This window comes from Schistocerca americana, chromosome 6 (genome assembly GCF_021461395.2).
Source record: "Schistocerca americana isolate TAMUIC-IGC-003095 chromosome 6, iqSchAmer2.1, whole genome shotgun sequence".
In the NCBI taxonomy this organism is placed as follows: Eukaryota; Metazoa; Arthropoda; class Insecta; order Orthoptera; family Acrididae; genus Schistocerca; species Schistocerca americana.
In genome coordinates this window covers 151,844,628-151,866,270 of record NC_060124.1, presented here as the reverse complement: position 1 = coordinate 151,866,270, position 21,643 = coordinate 151,844,628, and the positions used below count along the sequence as shown (strand labels likewise).

At 41.4% G+C, this 21,643-nt stretch overlaps 1 protein-coding gene across 4 annotated transcripts in view; it reads left to right on the top strand.

Annotated features, from left to right (window-relative positions):
- LOC124619378 (dynein regulatory complex subunit 6-like) overlaps positions 1-18,089 on the top strand; it is a 53,282-nt gene extending 35,193 nt beyond the window's left edge. For all 4 annotated transcript variants that reach the window (XM_047145708.1, XM_047145706.1, XM_047145709.1 and 1 more), the window contains exons 2-3: positions 15,894-16,069; positions 16,228-18,089. In XM_047145708.1, the coding sequence (XP_047001664.1) occupies positions 16,249-17,559 (1,311 nt within the window). In that variant the 5' untranslated portion in view covers positions 15,894-16,069; positions 16,228-16,248 and the 3' untranslated portion in view covers positions 17,560-18,089. The remainder of the gene's footprint in view (positions 1-15,893; positions 16,070-16,227) is intronic.
- Positions 18,090-21,643: the final 3,554 nt, after the last annotated feature.

Genomic DNA, 21,643 nt, shown 5'->3' with positions numbered 1-21,643 from the left:
GGCGTGGAGGCGCCAAATTCGATGGCCAATAGCGACAATATCAACCGATAGCTCGAAGCTTCATCTTGCAGGTGGCGCTGCTGTCCTTCAAACTATTGGTTGATATCGTCACTATTGGCCATCGAATTTGGCGCCTCCATGCATGCGCACTTCCTGCCTAAGACTGGTATAAATAGGGGGCTCTAGTCATGCCTTAGCAGTGAAGATGTCGGCCAGTTGTGCTGATGAAATATTGTGGAGTTTTCACTATGACATCCGACATCTCACCCGAGAACCATATATACAACATGTCTGTCAAGAAAGCCTCAATCAACACAAAAAATTTATTGTTTATTATGTTGAAATGACGGCTATATTTGTTCCAGGCTGCATGCGTTTTTTCGTATTTGCGAGTATCTGCATTTTTACAATTATTCAGTAGTGGATTGTCCTAAACCTTTCAGATAAAATGCACTTAGTTCATCACACTCTGGGCTACAAATTAACATCATTATCACTTAGCTGAATGTATTCTTTAATATATTTTTAATAGTTCAAAGTTATCAGCCACAAATTAAGAAAACTCAATTTTTGAACAGTAGTTTTCTAAAGAAAGATTAATTTCTCAGCTTTAATATTTTTTCTGCTATTACACTATATACTTTTTGTAGAGTATTAATGGTCAGCAGCTTACACTTTAAAAAATACTCTTTTAAAAGTGGATTTTTAAATTTTTTTTTTCCATTTTGTGGCCTGCAATATCTTGCTGGGGACCAGATAAAAATTTGAAAATTTCACAGTTAATACACCTTTATGATATCAAACTTCAGTATATAAATTTCAACTTTGAGATTCATTTCGAAGTTATGGAAAAAACATTGCAAACACAAGTCAAAAATACGTTTAACATCTGCGATATCTAGGTTCATGGAATAAAGTATATCGGTTACAGTATATAATTTAATCATATCTATGATTACTTACTTTTTATTGAAAATAAGCCTACTAATTACACTGTATTGATTTGTTGTTATTTGTTTTTAGTACATCGCTCATTGAACGTTTGAGAAATTTGTTCACTCAGTTTGGGTGTTAGATTATAAGTTCGCCCAGTCACAGTTGTAAATTCCATTGGAGACAGCTTCCTTAGTACATTTTTAAGTGGCATCCAAACTTGATCCTTCTCGATTTTTTTAAAAAAAATGATGTCCTTGGCCCTGGAGGGTGATAAAATATAACTTGTACATCTTGGTTTTGACAGTCTGTATTATCAACTTCGCCAATCCACCACTGTTCATTGTAAACACGAGCCACTATGTCTTTATTTTGAAGAACCAGTTGTACAAGTTTTTCACACTGATGAAGTTCACTATCAGGCGAAGTTGATGTGATCTTAAACTTCAGTAAGTTGTGTGAATGGGGTACAAAACAATGAAAAGATAGTGCCTTTAATCTTCTGACAAGTGTTGTACCTTTCCTTCAAGACCCTGTCATAAACTTCTTGAATTTCCTCACATTGTACAAAAACGTAGGTGATTCCTTTGATATGTTTTTTACAGAATTCAAACATTTCTTGAGGTGTTATAATATGATTGTCATCGGTCCGCTGCAGACTTGCTTTTGTGACTGCTCACTTTGTTGTACCCTCGACACCATCACAAGCATTCTTCCCATGGCATGAAGCGAAAAAGTGCCATTCTACATCAAACCCAAAATCTTATTTATGAAAGAAGATGTTAATAAATTTTTTGTTTTTATATTGACTTGCTGCCCCATTCGAAAAGTAAATCAATTTTTTCTATGGAATGGTAGTGCTGTTTAGTGTAGTTTGTTAATTTTAGTTGAAAAATGTGCACTGCTGCAGTGTTGTGTTCAAGGTGGTCACTTGTGACACAAAAGCTGTGGCTCATTAGTTTTTCATCTTTATGTGTGAACAGTGGCCTGTTTGTTTACCCAGTGGTGCCCTTGTACGTCATCCTGACCAACAAAGGAATAGTTTTCCAAAAATTCAGCAAGAACTAAGCATTCATTGGCTGCCAAGATTTGCTTTTTGTCTCTCAAAAATTTACTTTGAGCTTTTGCACTAAAATGATGCATTTTCAGAGTTGCAAGGTTAGCCACCAACACTTCAAAAAACTCTTCTCGTGATTTTATGTCTGTCACCATTTCAGTTCTGTCTTGTCACCCATTGTTTGTATTTTATATCGTCTTCTTCAGATTCTTCAAACATATCAAGTAGGCTTGTTTGCCTGGACAATCTCCACATTTTCCTTTGATCATACAATTGTAACTGTCAATATTGCATACCATAACTTCCAAAAGGTCTTTATAGTCAACTCTAAGATTGGCCCCATCTATCGTCAACTTTACATTCTGATGATACACAAACACAAACATTATGGGTGCCAGATGCCCCTGCAACAATACACCATCTTGGTCTCAACACGCCAAACTTTGATCTTCCAATTTTAATGTTAGGATTTTCTTTTTTAAATTCAGTGAATAGTTCATTTAAATTACACAATATTAACCTTTTTTGTCTTTGAATCTTAGAACCATTTTCTTTCACAGAAACAGTCTTTTTTGCCAGACATCAAGCGGCTGTTATTGTCATCATCATAATACTTAATAACTTTATTGATTGTGTTTTTATCTACCAAATTAGATGGACTTTTCTTTTGTAATGATGGTAAAATTCCCTGTTCTTTTACTAATTGCCTTGTTAACTTAACAAGACGTTCTGACACATTAAATTCACCACTAACTTTTGCTCGACTCCAAGAATTCAGCAGTAAACTGATAATTTTATCCTCTTTGTTTGAAGTACTGCATTTAGTTTTAGTTTTTCTATCAAATCATCATATTCAGTTGGTGAAGTTATAGAGCTTCCATCTGTTTTAGTACAAATTGTATTTTGAAATGAAACTTCCAAATTCTTATTGACTGTTGCTGCCATTTCTCAATTTTTGTATTCAAGGCACTTGGTCTATAATCTTAACTTAGTTTTCTAATTTTACTAACAGGCAATATACCCAGGATTTCAAAAATTGTATCTACTTTTTTAATGATAAGTCACAAAATTCCGTAACTGAAGTTTCACTAACCTTTCTCTTGTGAATTACAAATGTCTGACACAATGTTTGACACAATGATTTTCCTGGTATGAGATTGATAAAAGGGAATTTATTTTTAGAATGATCAAATGTTATTTCTCACAGACCTTTTGTTATAGGTTTCTTATGTTTCTCAAAAGGTTCCATGCTAGACTGACCAAAAAGATGATGATGAAATTTTTTTAAGTATTTCATTTCATGGTACTTGCATGTTGATTTGACCTCTGGGCCAACTTGTAAGTAAAACAACACTTCTTCTCCTTCACTGTAATCTTCAATTAAAGTAATGTCTTTAGGATACACTCCATACACACTTTTATGACAACCTTCATTAATAATAACACCAACGGACACCATTTTTCAACTGCACACTTCAAGAACTTCTAGCTAAATAAGTGTGCGTAGACAGTTGTTGGTGTAAGGGGGAAGACAACAATCAGACTTGTATAGGCTTGCAGATGCATTTGTTAGCCTGCTGAAACAATTATCACAGCATTTTTTTGATAAATAATCATTAGCTAGTGTAATGTGATGTGTTACATTATGCAATTGGTATACTTTATTTGATTAGCCTACCAGATATCGCAGATGTTAAAAAACGTATTTTGACTCGTGTTTGTAATCTTTTTTCCATCACTTCCAATTGAATCTGAAAGTTGAAATTTTTACTGAAGTTTGATATCATAAAGGTCTATTGACTGTGAAATTTTACGATTTTTATCTTGTCCCCCAACAAGGATATTGCAGACCGCAAAATGGAAAAATTTTAAAAAATCCATTTTTAAAAATAGTGTATTTTCTTAAGTGTAAGCTGCTCACCATTGATAATCTATAAAAAGTAACTATACTATACAGTGTAATAACAGAAAAAATATTAAAGCTGAGAAAGTAATCTTTCTTTGGAAAACTACTGTTCAAAAATTGAGTTGTTTTAATTTGTGGCTGATAACTGTGAACTATTAAAAATATATTAAAGAATACATTCGGCTAAGTGATGATGACGTTAATTTGTAGATCAGAGTGTGATGAAATAAATGAATTTTATCTGAAAGGCTTAGGACAATCCACTACTGAATAATTGTAAAAAATGTAGATGCTTGCAAATACAAAAAAACGTATGCAGCCTGGAACAAATATAGCTGCCATTTCAAAATAATAAACAATGAATATTTTTTAAATATTTTTGTGACTACTAAACATTGGGGAATTCACCCACCAAATATAAAATTTTTCTGAGATGGTCAAGCAACCAGCGCTGGACTACTTGGTATGGATTGACTCCATAGAGATGCTGCACTTCGGAGCTACGCTGGACAAAAGGAGATTCAACACGATACTAGTAGGTATCCCATGACTTTCGTTACCTTGCATTATATTCTCTTTCACTGTTTACAAGTCTGCCATTGCTGGGTAACTTTTTGATTCCATGAATTTAGAAATCACATTGTTTTGAGGTGGAGAACTCATCAAATGATGATCTTAGTGCATTGTCATCCAGAGAGGAAGTTCCTCGAAATGTGTTAGGCAGAGTGGAAAAGGTGAAAATCCGATGGTGCATGATCACGTGAATAAGTTGGTTACAAAATAGCTTCTCAAGCCAACTTAGTATCGTATCTTTTGTCAGCCTACCAGAATGCAGGAGGGCGTTATCCTAGAGTCTTCCTGGTTGTTGTTCTTGGATTGCATCTCCAAGGCATCTAAGTTCTTGATAATAATTGTAAGCAGTGATGGCTACACCTCGGGGAAGCAATTTGTAGTACGCCAAAGTGTCACTGTTCCACCGGCATGTGTAGATGAAATGGTTTGTTTACTGAGGTGTCATGCATAGTTGCTGGCTGGGTGCAGCTGAGGTATGTGCGTCACTTCCCTACTCCCTCATTCCTACTGCTTCTCCTCCTCCTTACCCCTCCCCTCAGCTTGCAGTCAGTGCTGCCACCACTTCTTGCCACTAGCCTAGCAGCTGGCAACAAGAGGCAGGGAGGTGTGAGGAGTGGTTTGTTTGGATCTGATTCTGATTCTCAGAGACCGTAGACACAACAGCCGGATACAGTGGTCGTGTGTACCTCAGTAAGGTTTGAGTGATTTTGTGTGTTTGCGTGCGGGTGTGCATGTGCACTCTCGTTTCTTCACAAAAGCTGTGGCTGAAAATTAAGTTGTGAGAGTGTGATTGCATTTTCTATGTGCTTGTCTATGGCTCTGCAATCATCTTTACAGTGAGTTGCTACCTATCCTCATTATTATTGATACTCAGAGTATTTGAACAAGTTATCTGTTGCATGGACTGATCACCATGGACTCATTACATCAACATGGTGTATGTGACTCGTGAATAGCTGGTCACATGAATGGATTTCTGCAATGGGCCAAAACCGGAGGTCGTTTCTGCGGTTATCTGTAATGGATCAGGCCTGCCGATCTGAAGCCATTCAGTTCCCACTAATGTGCAGGACCTGCCCTTTGGATGTAGTCTTACCGATCTGCCTGCAGGCCAGGTCTGTTTGCGTATTGTGTAATGCATCGGATTTTCATGATATATCCATGGACCCAGGAGTACAGGTCCTCAGCAGGCCAGAGGCCATGGGTGATGGATTTCAGGAACTTAGACTGTCTCACAGCAAGTACACTGTACAGTGTAGTGTTTTATTTGTTGTAGTACATTTTAGCACTTCAGAAGTAGATTATATGTAGGAAAGTATGGACTGTAAGAAGAAAACTGTCAGTCACTGGTGGTCTACACTATTGTTGGCGGTCACCTGCAGTGTTGGTTTACATAATTCTTCCCCATGTTATAGAATTCTTTCAAGAGGCCTACTTGTTTCTCAGGTTATTTCTGAAATCAGTGAAGGTATTTTAAATTTGTCCTGCGACTCCAAGGAAATGCGTTCTCACCAAATGTGCTTCGTTTTATTGAAATAAAATAATATCGCTGGTCTTAATGAAACACGTATACCGTATCACTTGCTTTCTCCATCTAAAAACAATTCATTACAAAAGTTGTTGATGTTAGTACTTAAGATTTTTGCTTACATCAGGTAATGCCATCTGCTTGCAAGTTTTTACAGATATTTCCTCGTTTGTACTATTGCATCTTGTACCATAGCTGCAAAGACAGATTGTCAACTTACGTCTTAACTTACCCTTGAGATCTCAAAATTTGTCAGGGAAAAATGCTAAAGCTTGTCTGGAAATCAGGGAATTTCACTTTGGGAAACTTATGGCAATGGGACATGAAATGGAAGCAGTGGTTGGGAAGGGAGTAAGACAGGGTTGTAGCCTCTCCCCAATGTTGTTCAATCTGTATATTGAGCAAGCAGTAAAGGAAACAAAAGAAAAATTCGGAGTAGGTATTAAAATTCATGGAGAAGAAATAAAAACTTTGAGGTTCGCCGATGACATTGTAATTCTGTCAGAGACAGCAAAGGACTTGGAAGAGCAGTTGAATGGAATGGGCAGTGTCTTGAAAGGAGGATATAAGATGAACATCAACAAAAGCAAAACAAGGATAATGGAATGTAGTCTAATTAAGTCGGGTGATGCTGAGGGAATTAGATTAGGAAATGAGGCACTTAAATTAGTAAAGGAGTTTTGCTATTTGGGGAGCAAAATAACTGATGATGGTCGAAGTAGAGAGGATATAAAATGTAGGCTGGCAATGGCAAGGAAAGCGTTTCTGAAGAAGAGAAATTTGTTAACATCGAGTATAGATTTAAGTGTCAGGAAGTCATTTCTGAAAGTATTCGTATGGAGTGTAGCCATGTATGGAAGTGAAACATGGACGATAAATAGTTTGGACAAGAAGAGAATAGAAGCTTTCGAAATGTGGTGCTACAGAAGAATGCTGAAGATTAGATGGGTAGATCACATAACTAATGAGGAAGTATTGAATAGGATTGGGGAGAAGAGAAGTTTGTGGCACACCTAGACCAGAAGAAGGGATCGGTTGGTAGGACATGTTCTGAGGCATCAATTGATCACCAATTTAGTATTGGAGGGCAGCATGGAGGGTAAAAATCGTAGAGGGAGACCAAGAGATGAATACACTAAGCAGATTCAGAAGGTTGTAGGTTGCAGTAGGTACTGGGAGATGAAAAAGCTTGCACAGGATAGAGTAGCATGGAGAGCTGCATCAAACCAGTCTCAGGACTGAAGACCACAACAACAACAACAACAACAACAACAACAACATGGCAACCCTGTTAAGGAATTAAAAATTCTTGGCCATCTGTTGTACTCAGAGGCCCGGCTGAAATTTGGCTCTCTCTACCTGGTATCTCTAATGTCTACCATTGCTGCTGTTTCCTCCTCCTCCTCCTCTTCCTCCTTCCTCCTCAACTCCAGCCTGTCCCCCTTCCCTTTCCTCCTCCCTGATCATTCCTGTTACCTCCCCTTATGGAACCACTCTTTCTCCTCTGCTGGAGAAGAAACCCTCTTCTGACACCTGCTGGGGATGGGGCTTCCTCTAGAACCCCTTCCTCCCTCCCTTCCCCCCAGGCACCTCAAGAGCCCTGTTACTTTGTCAGATGCAGGACCTGCATTCTGTGGCCCTCAAGGCACTTGTTCTTTTTTGGATTCTGATATTGCTGTGATTTTCTCTCTTCCCAACCTCAGCTCCTCTTGCCCTCAGGAGGAGGAGGAGGAGGAGGAGGAGGAGGAGGAGGTGGTGGTGGTGGTGGTGGTGGTGTAAGTCTCAGTACTAGGCCTCCCACCTCCCCCCCCCCTCCCCCCACCTCCCAACTTCCCAGGGGGTGTTGGCTCCTCCCTCTCAATCAGAGTCTGATATTACATTCATGGCTGTCACTCCATCCTTACCGGTGACTGACACTGACTTGGCACAATGAAAGGTTTTGGCTTCTGACTTGTCTGACGACCATCCAGCCTCTTGAACTACTCCCCTCCAGTGGAACTGTAGTGGCTACTATTGCCACCTTCCAGAACTGCAGTCTCTTCTTTCTTTGTACTCTGTCTCTTGTGTTGTATTTGCAGGAATCTCATTTTGTGGATACTGATTTGACGACTCTTCGTGGTTTCCAAGCCTTCAGCCAGAACCAGGCCAGCCCTTCACAAACCTCCAGAGGTGTTTGTAATTTGGTCTGCACAGACACAGTTAGTGCCTGGGTTCTGCTTCATACTATGATGGAAGTGGTGGCCGTTCAGACCTATTTGGATTCTGCAATAACTATATGCAATCTTTATCTCTGCCCCCCACCCTCCTTCCACCGCCCCCAGACCTGCCTCCTATGTATGCTTCCTGCTCTTCTTGGCCTCCTTTGATAGCCTCTGCCCCCCTTCCTTCTCCTTGGATATTTTAACTCCCATAACCCTCCAAGGAGTGGAACTGTGACCACTGACCGGGGCAGGGCTTGCTCTGTCTCCTCAATGCTAGAGCCCACATTCAGTGGGCAATTCTTGATTGTGCAAAGCTATCACTTTCTAGTCATCTTGTCTTTTCTTTAGCATCACTTGCCTGGATGCCCTCCAAAGTCAGCCTTTAATAATGCAGACTAGGATGCCGTTTCCTCAGCTGCCACCCTCCACCACACAGCAGCATTGATGAGTCCATACAGAGTTTAACTGAAGTGATCCTTTTGGCACCTGCTTCGGAGATTCCTTCTTTCTTGGGTTCTACTCAGTGAATAGTTTCCTTTGGTGGACCCTCGTAATTTCTGCGGTTATTAAAGACCGCCGTCTTACCCTCGATTGCTACCATCTCTCGACCATCTCCTGATCTTCAGATGGCATCGTGCTTGGGCCTGTTATCTTCTTAAATGCTAGAAACGAGTTTTTTGGAAACAATATGTTGCTGTCGTAGGCCACATTCTTCCTCTTTGCAGGATTGGGCAAAGGTGAGAGGCATTTTTGGCTATACTGGTGTCCCTGGAATTTCCCTAAGTGGTGTTATCCTCACCAGCTCATACTCTATCACTTAGCATTTTGCTGGGGATTTCATCCAAGCCTCAGTGTTGGTCCACTATCTGTCCAGTTCCATCTTCTCAAACACAGTCTGGAACAACTACCTTTCATTCTCTGCTGCGTGGAGCCTTTTAATGCCCCATGTAGTGAGTGGGAATTCACCAGCATCCTTGCTCTCTGCTCAGACACAGATCCTGTACTGGACTGGATGCAAGATCAAATGCTTCAACAGTTATTGGTGGTGAGCCAACATCGTATGTTTGCCCTTCTTAAATGTCTCTGGAGTGAGGGGAATTCCCTTCTCAGTGGTGAGAAGATGTCATTGTTCCGGTTTTGAAATCAGGTAAGCTGTCTCTTCAGATGGACGGCTATCATTCATCAGTTTAACCAGTGTCCTCTGCAAGTTACTTGAATGCATGGTTTTATGTACTGAAGATAGTCAGCCCTTTGCTATGGTAAATCCATTTATTATTCAGAAAGGTATTCAATCCTTGAATCTGGGGGCCTTCTGTTTTTGACCCAGGGTGGTCTTCACTGAGGCAACTCTTTTGCAATTATTTAGTCCACTTGAAGTCAATCCAGACAGCTTTTACCCGACATCAACAACCTTGTTGCAGTCTTCTTTGCTCTGTGTAAAGCTTATGAGACAATGTGGCACCACCACATCCTTACCACCCCCCAGGGGGCTTGCCGCTCTTTGGCAGGTCCGTACTTGGCTACCATGGGGCTGCAGCCCTTGCAGTATCTTTTACCTTTTGTGCTGTGTGTCTATCCTCGTGCTATTCTTTTTCCCCTTCTTTGGGAAACATGTCTGGGATGTTTTTCGGAATGTTCTGCATATTCAATAGCCTGACACCAGCACACACTCCGCTGGTTTTTCGTTCTTTTTTTTCTTTCTTCCCGTCTGCTGTCCTTTCTCTGCTTCGGCGTTTGAGGTTCTTTTTTTCCTTATTCCTTTCTGTGCGCTCCTGAAGACCAGTCTACACAACTGGCGCATAACAGGTGACTGGGTAACGCGTAATTCCCAGCCCTGGGTCAACAGGTAGGGTTCACATGTACCCCTTGTTACAGGCCAAGTCCAGGGAGGGGTGATTGCCTGTTACCTTCTCAAATTGCCAGTTGGTCCCCCTGTTAGGTGTTCAGAAGGTGAGACCTGAGAGATGTGAACAATTACCTAAGGCGGGTGAGTCCCCTTCTGAGTGGGACCCCCAGTTGGAAGGAGCGCGCCATCGGAGATGCTGGCAATCGTGAGGATTTTCTCGTGATGAGCCAAACATCATCATCTCAGTCTGCGTGGACTAAATGTAAATGGAATGAGGATAACAATTCAAAGACCCTCCAGCTGCACCATGGTTCCTCATGGTTTTATGTACTGAAGATAGTCAGCCCTTTGCTATGGTAAATCCATTTATTATTCAGAAAGGTATTGATGCACTTTGCTTTTGGAGCCAACTTCTGATTCTCAAGGACAACTGCTTGCAGCTTTGCTCTTCCACGGCTATCCGTTTGTGTCGAGGCTTATTGAACGCTGAATTCTTCACGTGGTGTAATTTACACTAGGCTGCTCGATCGTTTGACTGAGGCAGAAATCCCAGCCAAATGTGTAACCTGTGGTAGGGGCAATTGTCCGCCTCCTTCTCCCCACTGCATCAATTGCAGTGGCGACCATGCAGCCTCCAGCCAAAATTGTCCTGTGTATCTTGATGAGCAGGCCATCCAGGAGATCCGGATGAATGGAAAACTGCCTTACCCTGTCACTCACAGGGCACGGCCGACTTCCTTCCCCATCCTTCCCTAATCCGATGAGACCGATGACCACGCTGTCTGGTCTCCTTCCCCAAACCAACCAACCTGTCACTCACAAGCTGTTGGCTTGTCGGAAACTCTGCATCTTGCCATCTGGCACTTACAGTACCGTTCTTGCTACATCTTGCTACATGAAGGACATGGCCAAGCAGACATGCCATCTCAAATTCAGCACCACAGTTGCAAAATTGCCCAGTGTCATGGTAGCATCCCTGTCTCCTCCTCCTCCAGCTGTACAACAGCCCACCAGATTTTTGCCTCACGTGGCAAAATCACCTGCGACACAACCGGCAGGCAGGAAAGGACAGAAGGAATACTCTAGTGGAGACTTTTTATGTCCCTCCAGCCAACAAACATCTGAATAGTCATCTGCTAATCGCAAAGGCTCCAAGAAATCAAACATGTCAAGCGGTCTTCTCCTTCACTGACGCGAAGATCCTGTTTAATGGTGTCACCGTGTGAGACCCTCACCCGGCTGACCCCTGTGTCACCGATGAGCACCACCAACCATTTTTCTGCTCTGGACTCCACAGACCAACCATGGGAGATCTCATGGAGCAGGATCCTTCAGCCTCCTGCACCTTGTAGCAGAGTCTTCAAAGGCTGGCACTCGGCAGCCGCCGATGTGACACCCCTTCATTTTTCCCTCCTTTCCTTTCCTCATCATGACTCTCCTCTAATGGAATATCTGTCGCCTTAGATCCAACAAGGAGGAATTATGGCTGCTCTTGGAATTGCAGTGTCCACTTGTTCTCTGCCTCCAGGAATCTAAACTGCGTCCTCACAACCGCTTTGACCTCTCACATTTCTTTCTAATTCACTTTGACCTTCTCCCAAGGATGGCACTCCATCTCATCGGGCAGTCATGTTGCTCATCCAGGATGACGTTTTCCCTGAACACCTCGATGCAAGCTGTTGCAGTCCACATTTTCCTTCCTCACTTCACCTTTTCCTTTTGTACCATTCATGTTCCTCTGTCATTTGATGTCACCAGGGTGGACTTTCTCCAGCATGTTAGGCGACTCCCTCATCCCTTCTTGCTGCTCGATGACTTTAATGCACCTGTCAGAGAGGTGCCCTCTTTGCTGACCTTGTCAATCAACTCAACCTCATGTGCCTTAACAATGGAGCACCCACTTTCAGACTCCAAACACATCTATTCCTTCTTGGATCTCCCATTCTGCACTGCCCATTTTGCCCTTCATCTTGAGTGGTCCATTCTCCATGACACATACTCAAGCAACATTTCCTGCGTGCTGTCTGTTTGCTGACTCCTACCCCACCTACGTGGACTCCCAAATGGTGGCTTACTAAGGCCAACTAGAGGCGACCTTCGATGAACATTGTTTCCCCAGTTGTGATGACCAGGTAGAATATCTTACCAATGTTATCATTACCGCTGCAGAATTATCCGTTCCTCGCACTTCATCTTTACCGTGGTGTGTTCCAGTTCCTTGGTGGACTGAGGCATGTTGTGATGTAGTTCACATGCAGAAATGCTCTCCGCATTTTTAACAGTCATCCTACAAAGGCAAACTGTATTCATTATAAACAGTTCCGTGCACAGTATTGTTGTGTTCTTCAGGATAGCAAAACAGCTAGCTGGATTTCCTCTACTAGGTCTGTTAACAGTTCCACTCCTCCTCCTGTTATGTGGGCCAAGATCCATTCCCAGTTTTCTGGCCGGACTGTTGCAGATTATGTCACAGTAGACTCTATCCAACACTTCAGGCCACTATTTTGCAGAGATTTCGAACTCTCACACCCTATCAACTTGCTTTCCTCCATGGGAAACGAGTGGAGGTGGCTCGGCTGATACCCCTATCTTCTCAGAATCGTGAGTGCTACAATGCCACTTTTACTATGAGGAAGTTTGATTATGCTCTGAATTCACACATGCTGGAGGACTGGTGTCCTCTGTGCTCTCTAAACATGGGTCTTCCAAAGCCACCTGACCCGTTTCCTTCAGCAATTTTTAATAGACAAGAGTTTTCAAAATATATGTTGGTTCTGCCTTGTTGAACACCTTTATCCAGGAAAACGGTGTGCCTCAGGATTACGTCCTTAGCGTTGTGCTCTTTGCTATCGCCATTAACCCAATTATGGCCTATTCCCCGCCAGGCATCTCTGGCTCCTGTTTTGTCGATGATTTTGTGGTCTATTACAGTTCTCCAAGGACTTTTCTCCTTGAGTGGCATCTTCCACATTGTCTGGATTGTTTTTACTAGTGGAGCATTGAATGGGTTTCACTTTTCCCCTGACAAAATGGTTTGTATGAATTTCTGGCAGTGCAATGGATTTCTTCCACTGTCTTTACGTCTTGAACCTGTTGCTCTTCCATTCATTGAAACTACAACATTTGTTGGGTCGTGCTTGATAGGAAAGTTTCTTGATCCTCCCATGTCTTACCTGGCCACCTGCTGAATGGTCCCTCAATGTCCTGCATGTCCTCAGCAGTACTTCCTGGGGAATGGATCAGACCCTCTCCTCCGTTTGTACTGGTCCCTTGCCCATTCGAAACTAGATTATGGGTGTTTTGATAATGGCCTGCACATTCTTCCCTCTTACACAGTCTCAATACCATCCACCACCATAGCATGTGTTTGGGCACTGGCGCTTTTCACACTATCCCGGTTGAGTCTGTAAGCAGAAGCTGCCCTACTACCACTGTCATACCAATGTGATGGTCTCCTCAGTGAATACGCATGCTGTTTATTTGCCATGCCTGGCAACCCATCCTATGTATCCTTCTTTGATGACTCCTTTGATCCTAACGAGCGATCTGGCGCAGTGGTTAACACACTGGACTCGCATTCGGGAGGACGACGGTTCAATCCCGTCTCTGGCCATCCTAATTTAGGTTTTCCGTGATTTCCCTAAATCGCTTCAGGCAAATGCCGGGATGGTTCCTTTGAAAGGGCACGGCCGATTTCCTTCCCCATCCTTCTCTCACCCGAGCTTGCGCTCCATCTCTAATGACCTCGTCGATGGGATGTTAAACACTAATCTCCTCCTCCTCCTTTGATCCTGTTACCTCCTGGAGTTCGCTTACAGCTGTTGCTCCAGCAGCTTAACTTCATACTATGTGCCACTTTCCCAATGGGTGTGAACCCATTGTCACCTTGGCTTTGTTTGGTTGCTTGTGTTCACCTTGGCCTTCATTCACTTCCAGAGTGGAGATTTATCACTTCTTAGGACTGGTCTTAATTTTTCAGTTGATGTGGATTCCCCATTTCCTCCAGCTTAAGCAAAAGTGCTGGCTGCACCTTACACTTCGCTACGTGAGTAACACCAGCTAGGGTTCAGATCGCACTACCCTTCTGCAGCTTTACAAAGTCCTGACACAATCCCACTTAGCTGATGGGTGTCTAGCATACGGTTTGGCATCGCCCTGAGTATTGCAGATACTGGATCTGATACACCACTGTGGGGTTCAAATTGTGACAGGAGCCTTCCGAACTAGCCCTATGAGCAGCTTGCTCATGGAGGCTGGGGTCCCTCCATTGCAGATCAGGTGACAACAGCAGCTTGTCAATTGTGCTATACAAATTCATAGCTGCCCTAAGCATCCGAACTACTGACTCTTCTTTCCAAACACGGTAATCCATCTCCTGCAATGGCAGTGCCGATCAAGAGTTTCAATCACAATCCACATCTGGTGTATCCTGTCTGAACTTCAGTTGTTTCCTCTTTCACTTCTCCTGTGGATCCAGTCCCATACACCTCTGTCGTGCATCCCTCGACCACAGCTTCTTCTTGACCTATCACAAGGTCTGAAAGACCCAGTCCATCCCAAGACCCTCCACTGCCAATTTTTCTCTATCCTTGGAGCATCCCACGGTTCAGAAGTTATCTACACTGATGGCTCGATGGTTGCTGGTCATGTAGGCTTTGCTTGTACTCGTACGGAAGATACTGCTCTCCTTGCCAGATGGCTGTATATCCATTCTTGCATTGGTGGGTCCTTTCGCATCTGCAGTGACTCCTTGAGCAGTTTGCAAGCTCTCAATGATTGCTACCCTCACCATCCCTTGGTCATTGCTATCCAGAATTTCCTGTATGCCCTTGAACAAAGTGAACGCTCAGGGCCCTTCGTCTGGACCCTGGGCCATGTCGGGATTTCGGGGAATGAATTCACTGGTAGCCTGGCCAAACTGGTTACCAGTAAACTGACTCTTGGGATTGGTATTCTGGAAACAGACCTCCAATCAGTATTAGATTAAGTTTTAGGTACTTGGAATATGGAATGGCTCACTCTGACTTAACAAAACAAAGTGTGGGTGATAAAGGAGACTACGAATTTGTGGAGGTCCTCTGTGCTTCTCTTGCTCTGTCCATGTTGCCAGTCTTTCAAAGGCAGTCTCAGAGTAGAGTACCTGTGGTAAGTGACGGGGGCTGGGAGCTGTATGTCCCTTCATTGCACTCTGCTTTCAGGGGCTCCCGGCTGCTCCCTAGGTGGAGCACCTTGCTTGCCTTGCTTCCTCTGTCTCCCTTTCTTCTTTTTGCCCCCTTTACCTCAGCTTTGCAGACAGTGGTAGACCTTGGGGTTTTCTTCCCCTGGGTTTTGCATGGTAGGCTCCATTGTGATCTACAGTCGCACAGACCTGTCTGTTCGAGGACAAAGGGACCGATGCCCTAATAGTATGGTCTCTTTAAGCATCCCCCCCCCCCCTCCCCCCCCCCCCCTCCCACACACACACAAACACATACACACAGCCAAATTAATTTCACATTGGCAAAAAAAATAATTGTAGACACATTTTGAATTGTTCCAGTGAATAAAATGCCAGGTTGCAAACAAGATATGTAATGCATTGCTTAAATTTATGCCACATTGAATTTGTAATCTAATAATGCATGGGCTTTGGCTCTCATTTCCATTTGAAATTTTGATGTGTTGCTGCAATAGTTCAGTTGGTGTTAAGACGTCTTGCTGTACACTGTGAGCTGCATGTAAAAATATTTTTATGTGGAGCTCATGGTGTACAGCAAGATTTCTTTTAACAAATACTTACAAGCTGTGGAGTACCAACCATACAAGTTAAGTTTGTATTCTTAATAGTGTGTGTCTTTTCTTTTTTTCAGAATCTGAATGGCATATTTCAAACAAGAATTCTCATAAAACATTTTTGAGACATGGGCTAACTGGTGCTGATAAAGTGTATAAATCCATAATCTCATGTCTCTTTGCACGTAAACAAAATACTTCAAGATGGTAACTCTGGAGGGTTGCAAAATATTGGCAGATATTTAAAATAAAGGTTAGTGTGTGTGTGAGTGTGTGTGTGTGTGTGTGTGTGTGTGTGTGTGTGTGTGTGTGTTTTTAGTTACAAAATTTGCAATCAATTACTTTGTTGTATTTGACTGAGAATAAATGAAGGAAGTGTATAAATAAACTGTTCATGTTTTCTTCATACAGGTCCTAACAATTCCATTTATAATGTCAATCAGTTTGGATGATGTGCCAAATGAGATACTACTGGAAATATTTTCACGATGCTCAGTGGAAGATCTGGTGCTGAACATACAGCATGTGAACTCACGCTGGAGGTCTCTGGCTAGACACCCAAATCTCTGGCAGAACCTTGCATTTTTTCCTGAAAGGAGTACATCTGTTAAAAAAATTGTAACAGTTCTAAGAGCCGCCCCATACTTGCATTCAGTTATTTTAGTAGCTAATGTTGAACATTCTGTCATTGAAACACTGTGTGAATGTTGCCCGAAAATAAAAAGCCTTCAGTTTTATGATACAAGACCAGTAACAGTGGTTATGCTGAAAATGTTGTTGGCTTCTCTGCCGAATATTGAATACCTGACATTAAGAAGCATGGATATTGATTCAGAAGATTTTGGTTACATACTAAGTAAGTTTGATAAAGTTCGGTATTTATCATTGCTGCATACATTCTATACTGGTTCAACTTTAATGCGCCATTTAGCAGATGGCTGTAAGTCATTAGAGTATTTGCGACTGGATGGAATTGAAGTAAGAGATGATAGCATACTGTATTTTATTGCAAAAAAGGGGAGTCAGTTGAAAGGACTTGTGCTAGATGGTTATGGGTTTGGATTTACTGCTACTTCTCTTACCCCAATCAAAATTTGTCAGAAGCTAATAAAACTAAGGTTTTATGACTGTTCACAGTTGACTGAGGAGTGTTTCCAAAATATTGTGCTCTTACCAGAACTGCAAATTTTACAAATACCAAATGCATCTCATATATCGCCTTCCGCTATAAAATGGACTTTTCGGCGAATACATTATCCAAGAATTGTTGAGATTGACTTGACAAACAGCAGACTTGATGATAGTTGTGCAGAAATTCTGTCTCAGAGTTGTCGTAACCTTCAGAGATTGTGTGTAGCCATGTGCAAAAGTTTGACAGATGAAGGCTTGAAGTTCATCTGTAGGTGTCATAAACTGCAGCAACTTAATGTCAAAGGTTGTAATATTACTGATGAGGGAATGCAGTACTTACCACAGTTGCCAAGACTGAAACATTTGAATATTTCTAGAAATGATATTACAGATGAAGGTATAAATTATGTTCTCAATTGTAAACAACTTGTTATACTGAAACTCAATAACTGTTCTGTGAGTTACACAAGTATTTTAAATTTATCTTCACATCTTAATGAGCTCATGTATCTGAGCATTTTGAATAATGCTCATGAAATGGATTTTGGTTCACTAGAAAAAATTCAAAGTCAGAAGAACTCTAAGTTGAAAATACACATGTCATACAGTTAATTGTGAAATAATATGAGTTAATTAATGTGACTGCTTGTGAATTTTTCATTACCAGTTCATTTACCTCAAATGTGATTGAGAAGTTTGTATCAAGATTTGTAATTGGAAAGCACTCAGAAAGAAAAGCTTTAGCAGCTTCACTGTGATAACTAAATATTTACAATGCCATGTTCATGTGATTGAAAACTGCCCCAGTTTTTTTATTGTTATTGTGAAAAGGAAGCAGAGGAGGCTGCTTACATAATGTACAAACTGCTTGGAGGACAATAATATGAGTGTCAAAAAGTAAGATTGATTTCTTCATATGAAATCTGAGACTTTTTGTAGCAGGCATAATTTTGTCAACTGAGTACGAAATTATTTGTGAATGTTACCATAAAGGAAGACAACAAATGTGCGTTCTTGACAGCCTACCAAACATGCACTTCTCTTTTACAAATATGAGTTGTAAAATCATCTAGTGAAGTTGTTTGTATTTCTTGTTGAGCATAGTGGTGAACAAATAAAATATTCATAATATGTATCAGAAAGACGAAACAAATCACTAATGAAAGTATATATTTATACCATCAAAGAAATGTTCAAGTTAATTTTTTCCCCTTACCTCTGATTTTGTATTGGTGCATTATTTCTGTAGATTGTTTGCATCATTTTTAAACTACTGGCTTTAACAAAAGTAACTAAGATAAAAAAGCAGAACATCAATGAAATATTCAAAAACACATGGTTGTTAAGTACAAATTCTTGTACTTCAGAAATACGCATTTAGTTGGTGAGACTGTTGAATAGGAATTATCCATAAAAGATGAAGGTTGAAAAATAGTATCTATTCTGTGTGTGTGTGTGTGTGTGTGTGTGTGTGTGTGTGTACCTACCTTTTCTTGATGATCCTAATTTCTTCAATCTCAGGAATGTTCAAGCAGGCAATTCTTTTTGGCAGGCTTTTTCATAATACAGGGTGTACATAAAGTCCGGGAATACTTTCAATTATTTATTTCTCAAGAACTAAACATTGTACAGATGTCATACAAACTGCATTTTGAAGACAAACTCTGAAGTTTTTTCACATACAAATATTCAATATGCGAACCATGAGTGAGTGACCCGGCAGGTGTCAATACAGTAATCGAATTCTTGCCATACCCTTCCCAGCATGACCTCGTCGACTGTGGCAATCGTTTCCCATATTCTCTCCCAGAGCTCTGCTACATCATGTGGTAGAGGCGGTACATACACCAGATTTTTAATGTGTCCCCACAGAAAAAAGTCATATGGAGTGAGATCTGGTGATTGGGGAGGCTATTTCATGAAACAGCTGTCCCCTTCTGTAGCACGATCGATCCATCGATGTGGCACTTCTGTGTTCAGGTATCCACAAACTTCACGACGAAAATGGAGTGGACCCACATCCTACTGAAAGATGGAGAGTCGACTGCATTTGAGGCATCAGCCATTGCTGCAATGTCTCTCGTATGAGCTCCACATGCACGTCACTCACACTGAGACATCCACTTCCCTTTGCCGGGCACAAGCAACCTGTCATAACGAATTTGTTGTGCCAGTAGTAAATGGCCTTCCTTGTTGGTGGCTTCTTACCACACTTGGTTCTAAACATCTGTTGAACAGCTGTAGTACACTTGTTTTTGTCGAACTCCCAACACAGAAAGCTCGCTCCGCACCTGAACTCGCCATGTGTGCAACTAGTGCTGACTACCGGCAAATTACACAGTGGCAGTATACATGAAAAACAACTTTCAGGGTTTCTGTTCAAAATGATTCATATATGATATCTGTATAATGTTTGGTTCTTGTGTAATAAATAATTGAAAGTGTTCCCAGACTTTATGTACACCCTGTATTTTATCCACAACAATATTTGATATAGGTTTCTGGGATACTAAATTGTAGTCATTTGTAAGAAAAAGGATGTTCTGTTGTCTCTTACATTAACAAACAAAATAAGTACAATGTTTACATATTCCAACTATAAAGTGTTAGCTTTTTACTTTGCACACTAACAAATAACAAAATCTTTAACCAGACTTGTACAGACAAAAACAAAAAAAACTATAAAAAAAGTAAAATGTATAGTTACTCCTACCATCTAACTCCATTGGCCCATGGTCATACGATCCATAAAAATTGCAATACATATTTGTTTACATACAACTGTGTACATTCCTTTGTAGTGTTTACACATATCATTTTATACATAAAGTTGCGACAGGCAACCCTATAGTTGAAGACAATCAAAGATAGGAATATGAACACAGATGTGTTTGCTCTAGAACACTATATTCGCTTGTATGAAGGGTACACTTTACTTAGGACAAGGGGAGTGGTGCAGACGCATGATCAATAACCTCCATTGTAACTGATTCAGATTGTAGCTATTGGACCATTATGTAATCATTAGACAAGGTCATCCTCTGAGCACAGGAAGTGTTCACAAATCGACAGGCATTGAAACATGATAGGCAGCAGTGTCACATAATAATACATGTCATAGCTGTGGCACCATCTGCTGAAACATGTGTATTGTGGGAAATTTCACCTAGATTTTTCCGATGGGAGAGAAAAGTGATTTGGAAAAAATAAGTGCCAAGACAAGTCATCCAAAATGAAGCGGTTGAAGTTCTACTTTAATCTGTGTCAGATTTGACAGTAGGTTTTGAATGAAAAGTTGTAAATTGATGCTTTCTTTTATAAAGGTAACATTTGGATAACGCAGTGTTGAAATGGAAGCTGTAAATATAGCAAGACTCTAGAGCAGTGTGTGTGGATTTTGGTGATGTAATGATCTAAAAACAAAAAGGTGAATTTTATAACAAACAATGAACAATGGAAAAAACTGGGATGGAATGTAACAATATAATGTAAACAATAGTTCCTACTCACGATATAGCAGAGGTGCTGAGTTGCAGAAAGGCACAACGAAAAGACAGTCGGAATGTTGGCCTTTGGCCAACAAGGCCTCTCTCTCTCTCTCTCTCTCTCTCTATCACACACACACACACACGTACACACGTTCAGCATAGGCTTGACACTGAGATTCAACTGTTCAATTTGCGCTTCTAGATCATCTGACATCGCGGCGCCAACTGCTTGTGGTGCGAACGACTCTGCAGTGACCTTGGTGTAGTAAACGAAGCACTTCAGGGTGGGGAGCCACAAGGCAGAGAACACAAAGTGTTCAGAAGTTCAAAACAGTTCCACACTGCCGCCTAATGAAGAAGACAGCTGTACATAGTATCAGATCAGCTTTGTGATAGGATTGAAGAGTTCCTGCCAATAGGACACAGTACCTCTTTCATATGGGAGAGAAATCTTTAGATGTAAAATTAATTTCAGGCACACTCCAAGGGAGCACTATAGGACTTCTACTGTTCACAGTATAGGAGGATACTAGAGTTTAACGTCCCGTCGACAACGAGGTCATTAGAGACGGAGCGCAAGCTCGGGAGAGGGAAGGATGGAGAAGGAAATCGGCCGTGCCCTTTCAAAGGAAACATCCCGGCATTTGCCTGAAGCGATTTAGGGAAATCACGGAAAACCTAAATCAGGATGGCCGGAGACGGGATTGAACCGTCGTCCTCCCGAATGCGAGTCCAGTGTGCTAACCACTGCGCCACCTCACAGTATATGTAAACGACATAGTGGATAACGTCGGAATCTACATAAGGCTGTTGGTGGATGGTGTTATACTGGAGAATAGTTGCCCAACATGCAGAAAGATATCCAGAGGGTGGATGTTTGGTGCGAGGATTGGCAGTTGACCCCAAACATAAACAATTGTAATGTATTCCACATAAGTAGGTAAAAAAATCCATTATTATGAGTACACAATTGCTGAACAAGCACTGAAAGCAGTCACATTCATTAAATATCTTGGAGTACATGTACAGAGTGATTTAAAGTGAAAGAAACACACAAGACTAATTTTACACCTACAGCTATATTCTGCAAACCACTGTGAAGTTCATGGCAAAGGGTATGTTCCATTGCACCATTTATTAGGGTTTCTCCCCTTCCCTTCACACATGGGAAGAATGATTTTTTAAATGTCTCTGTGCCAGCTGTAATT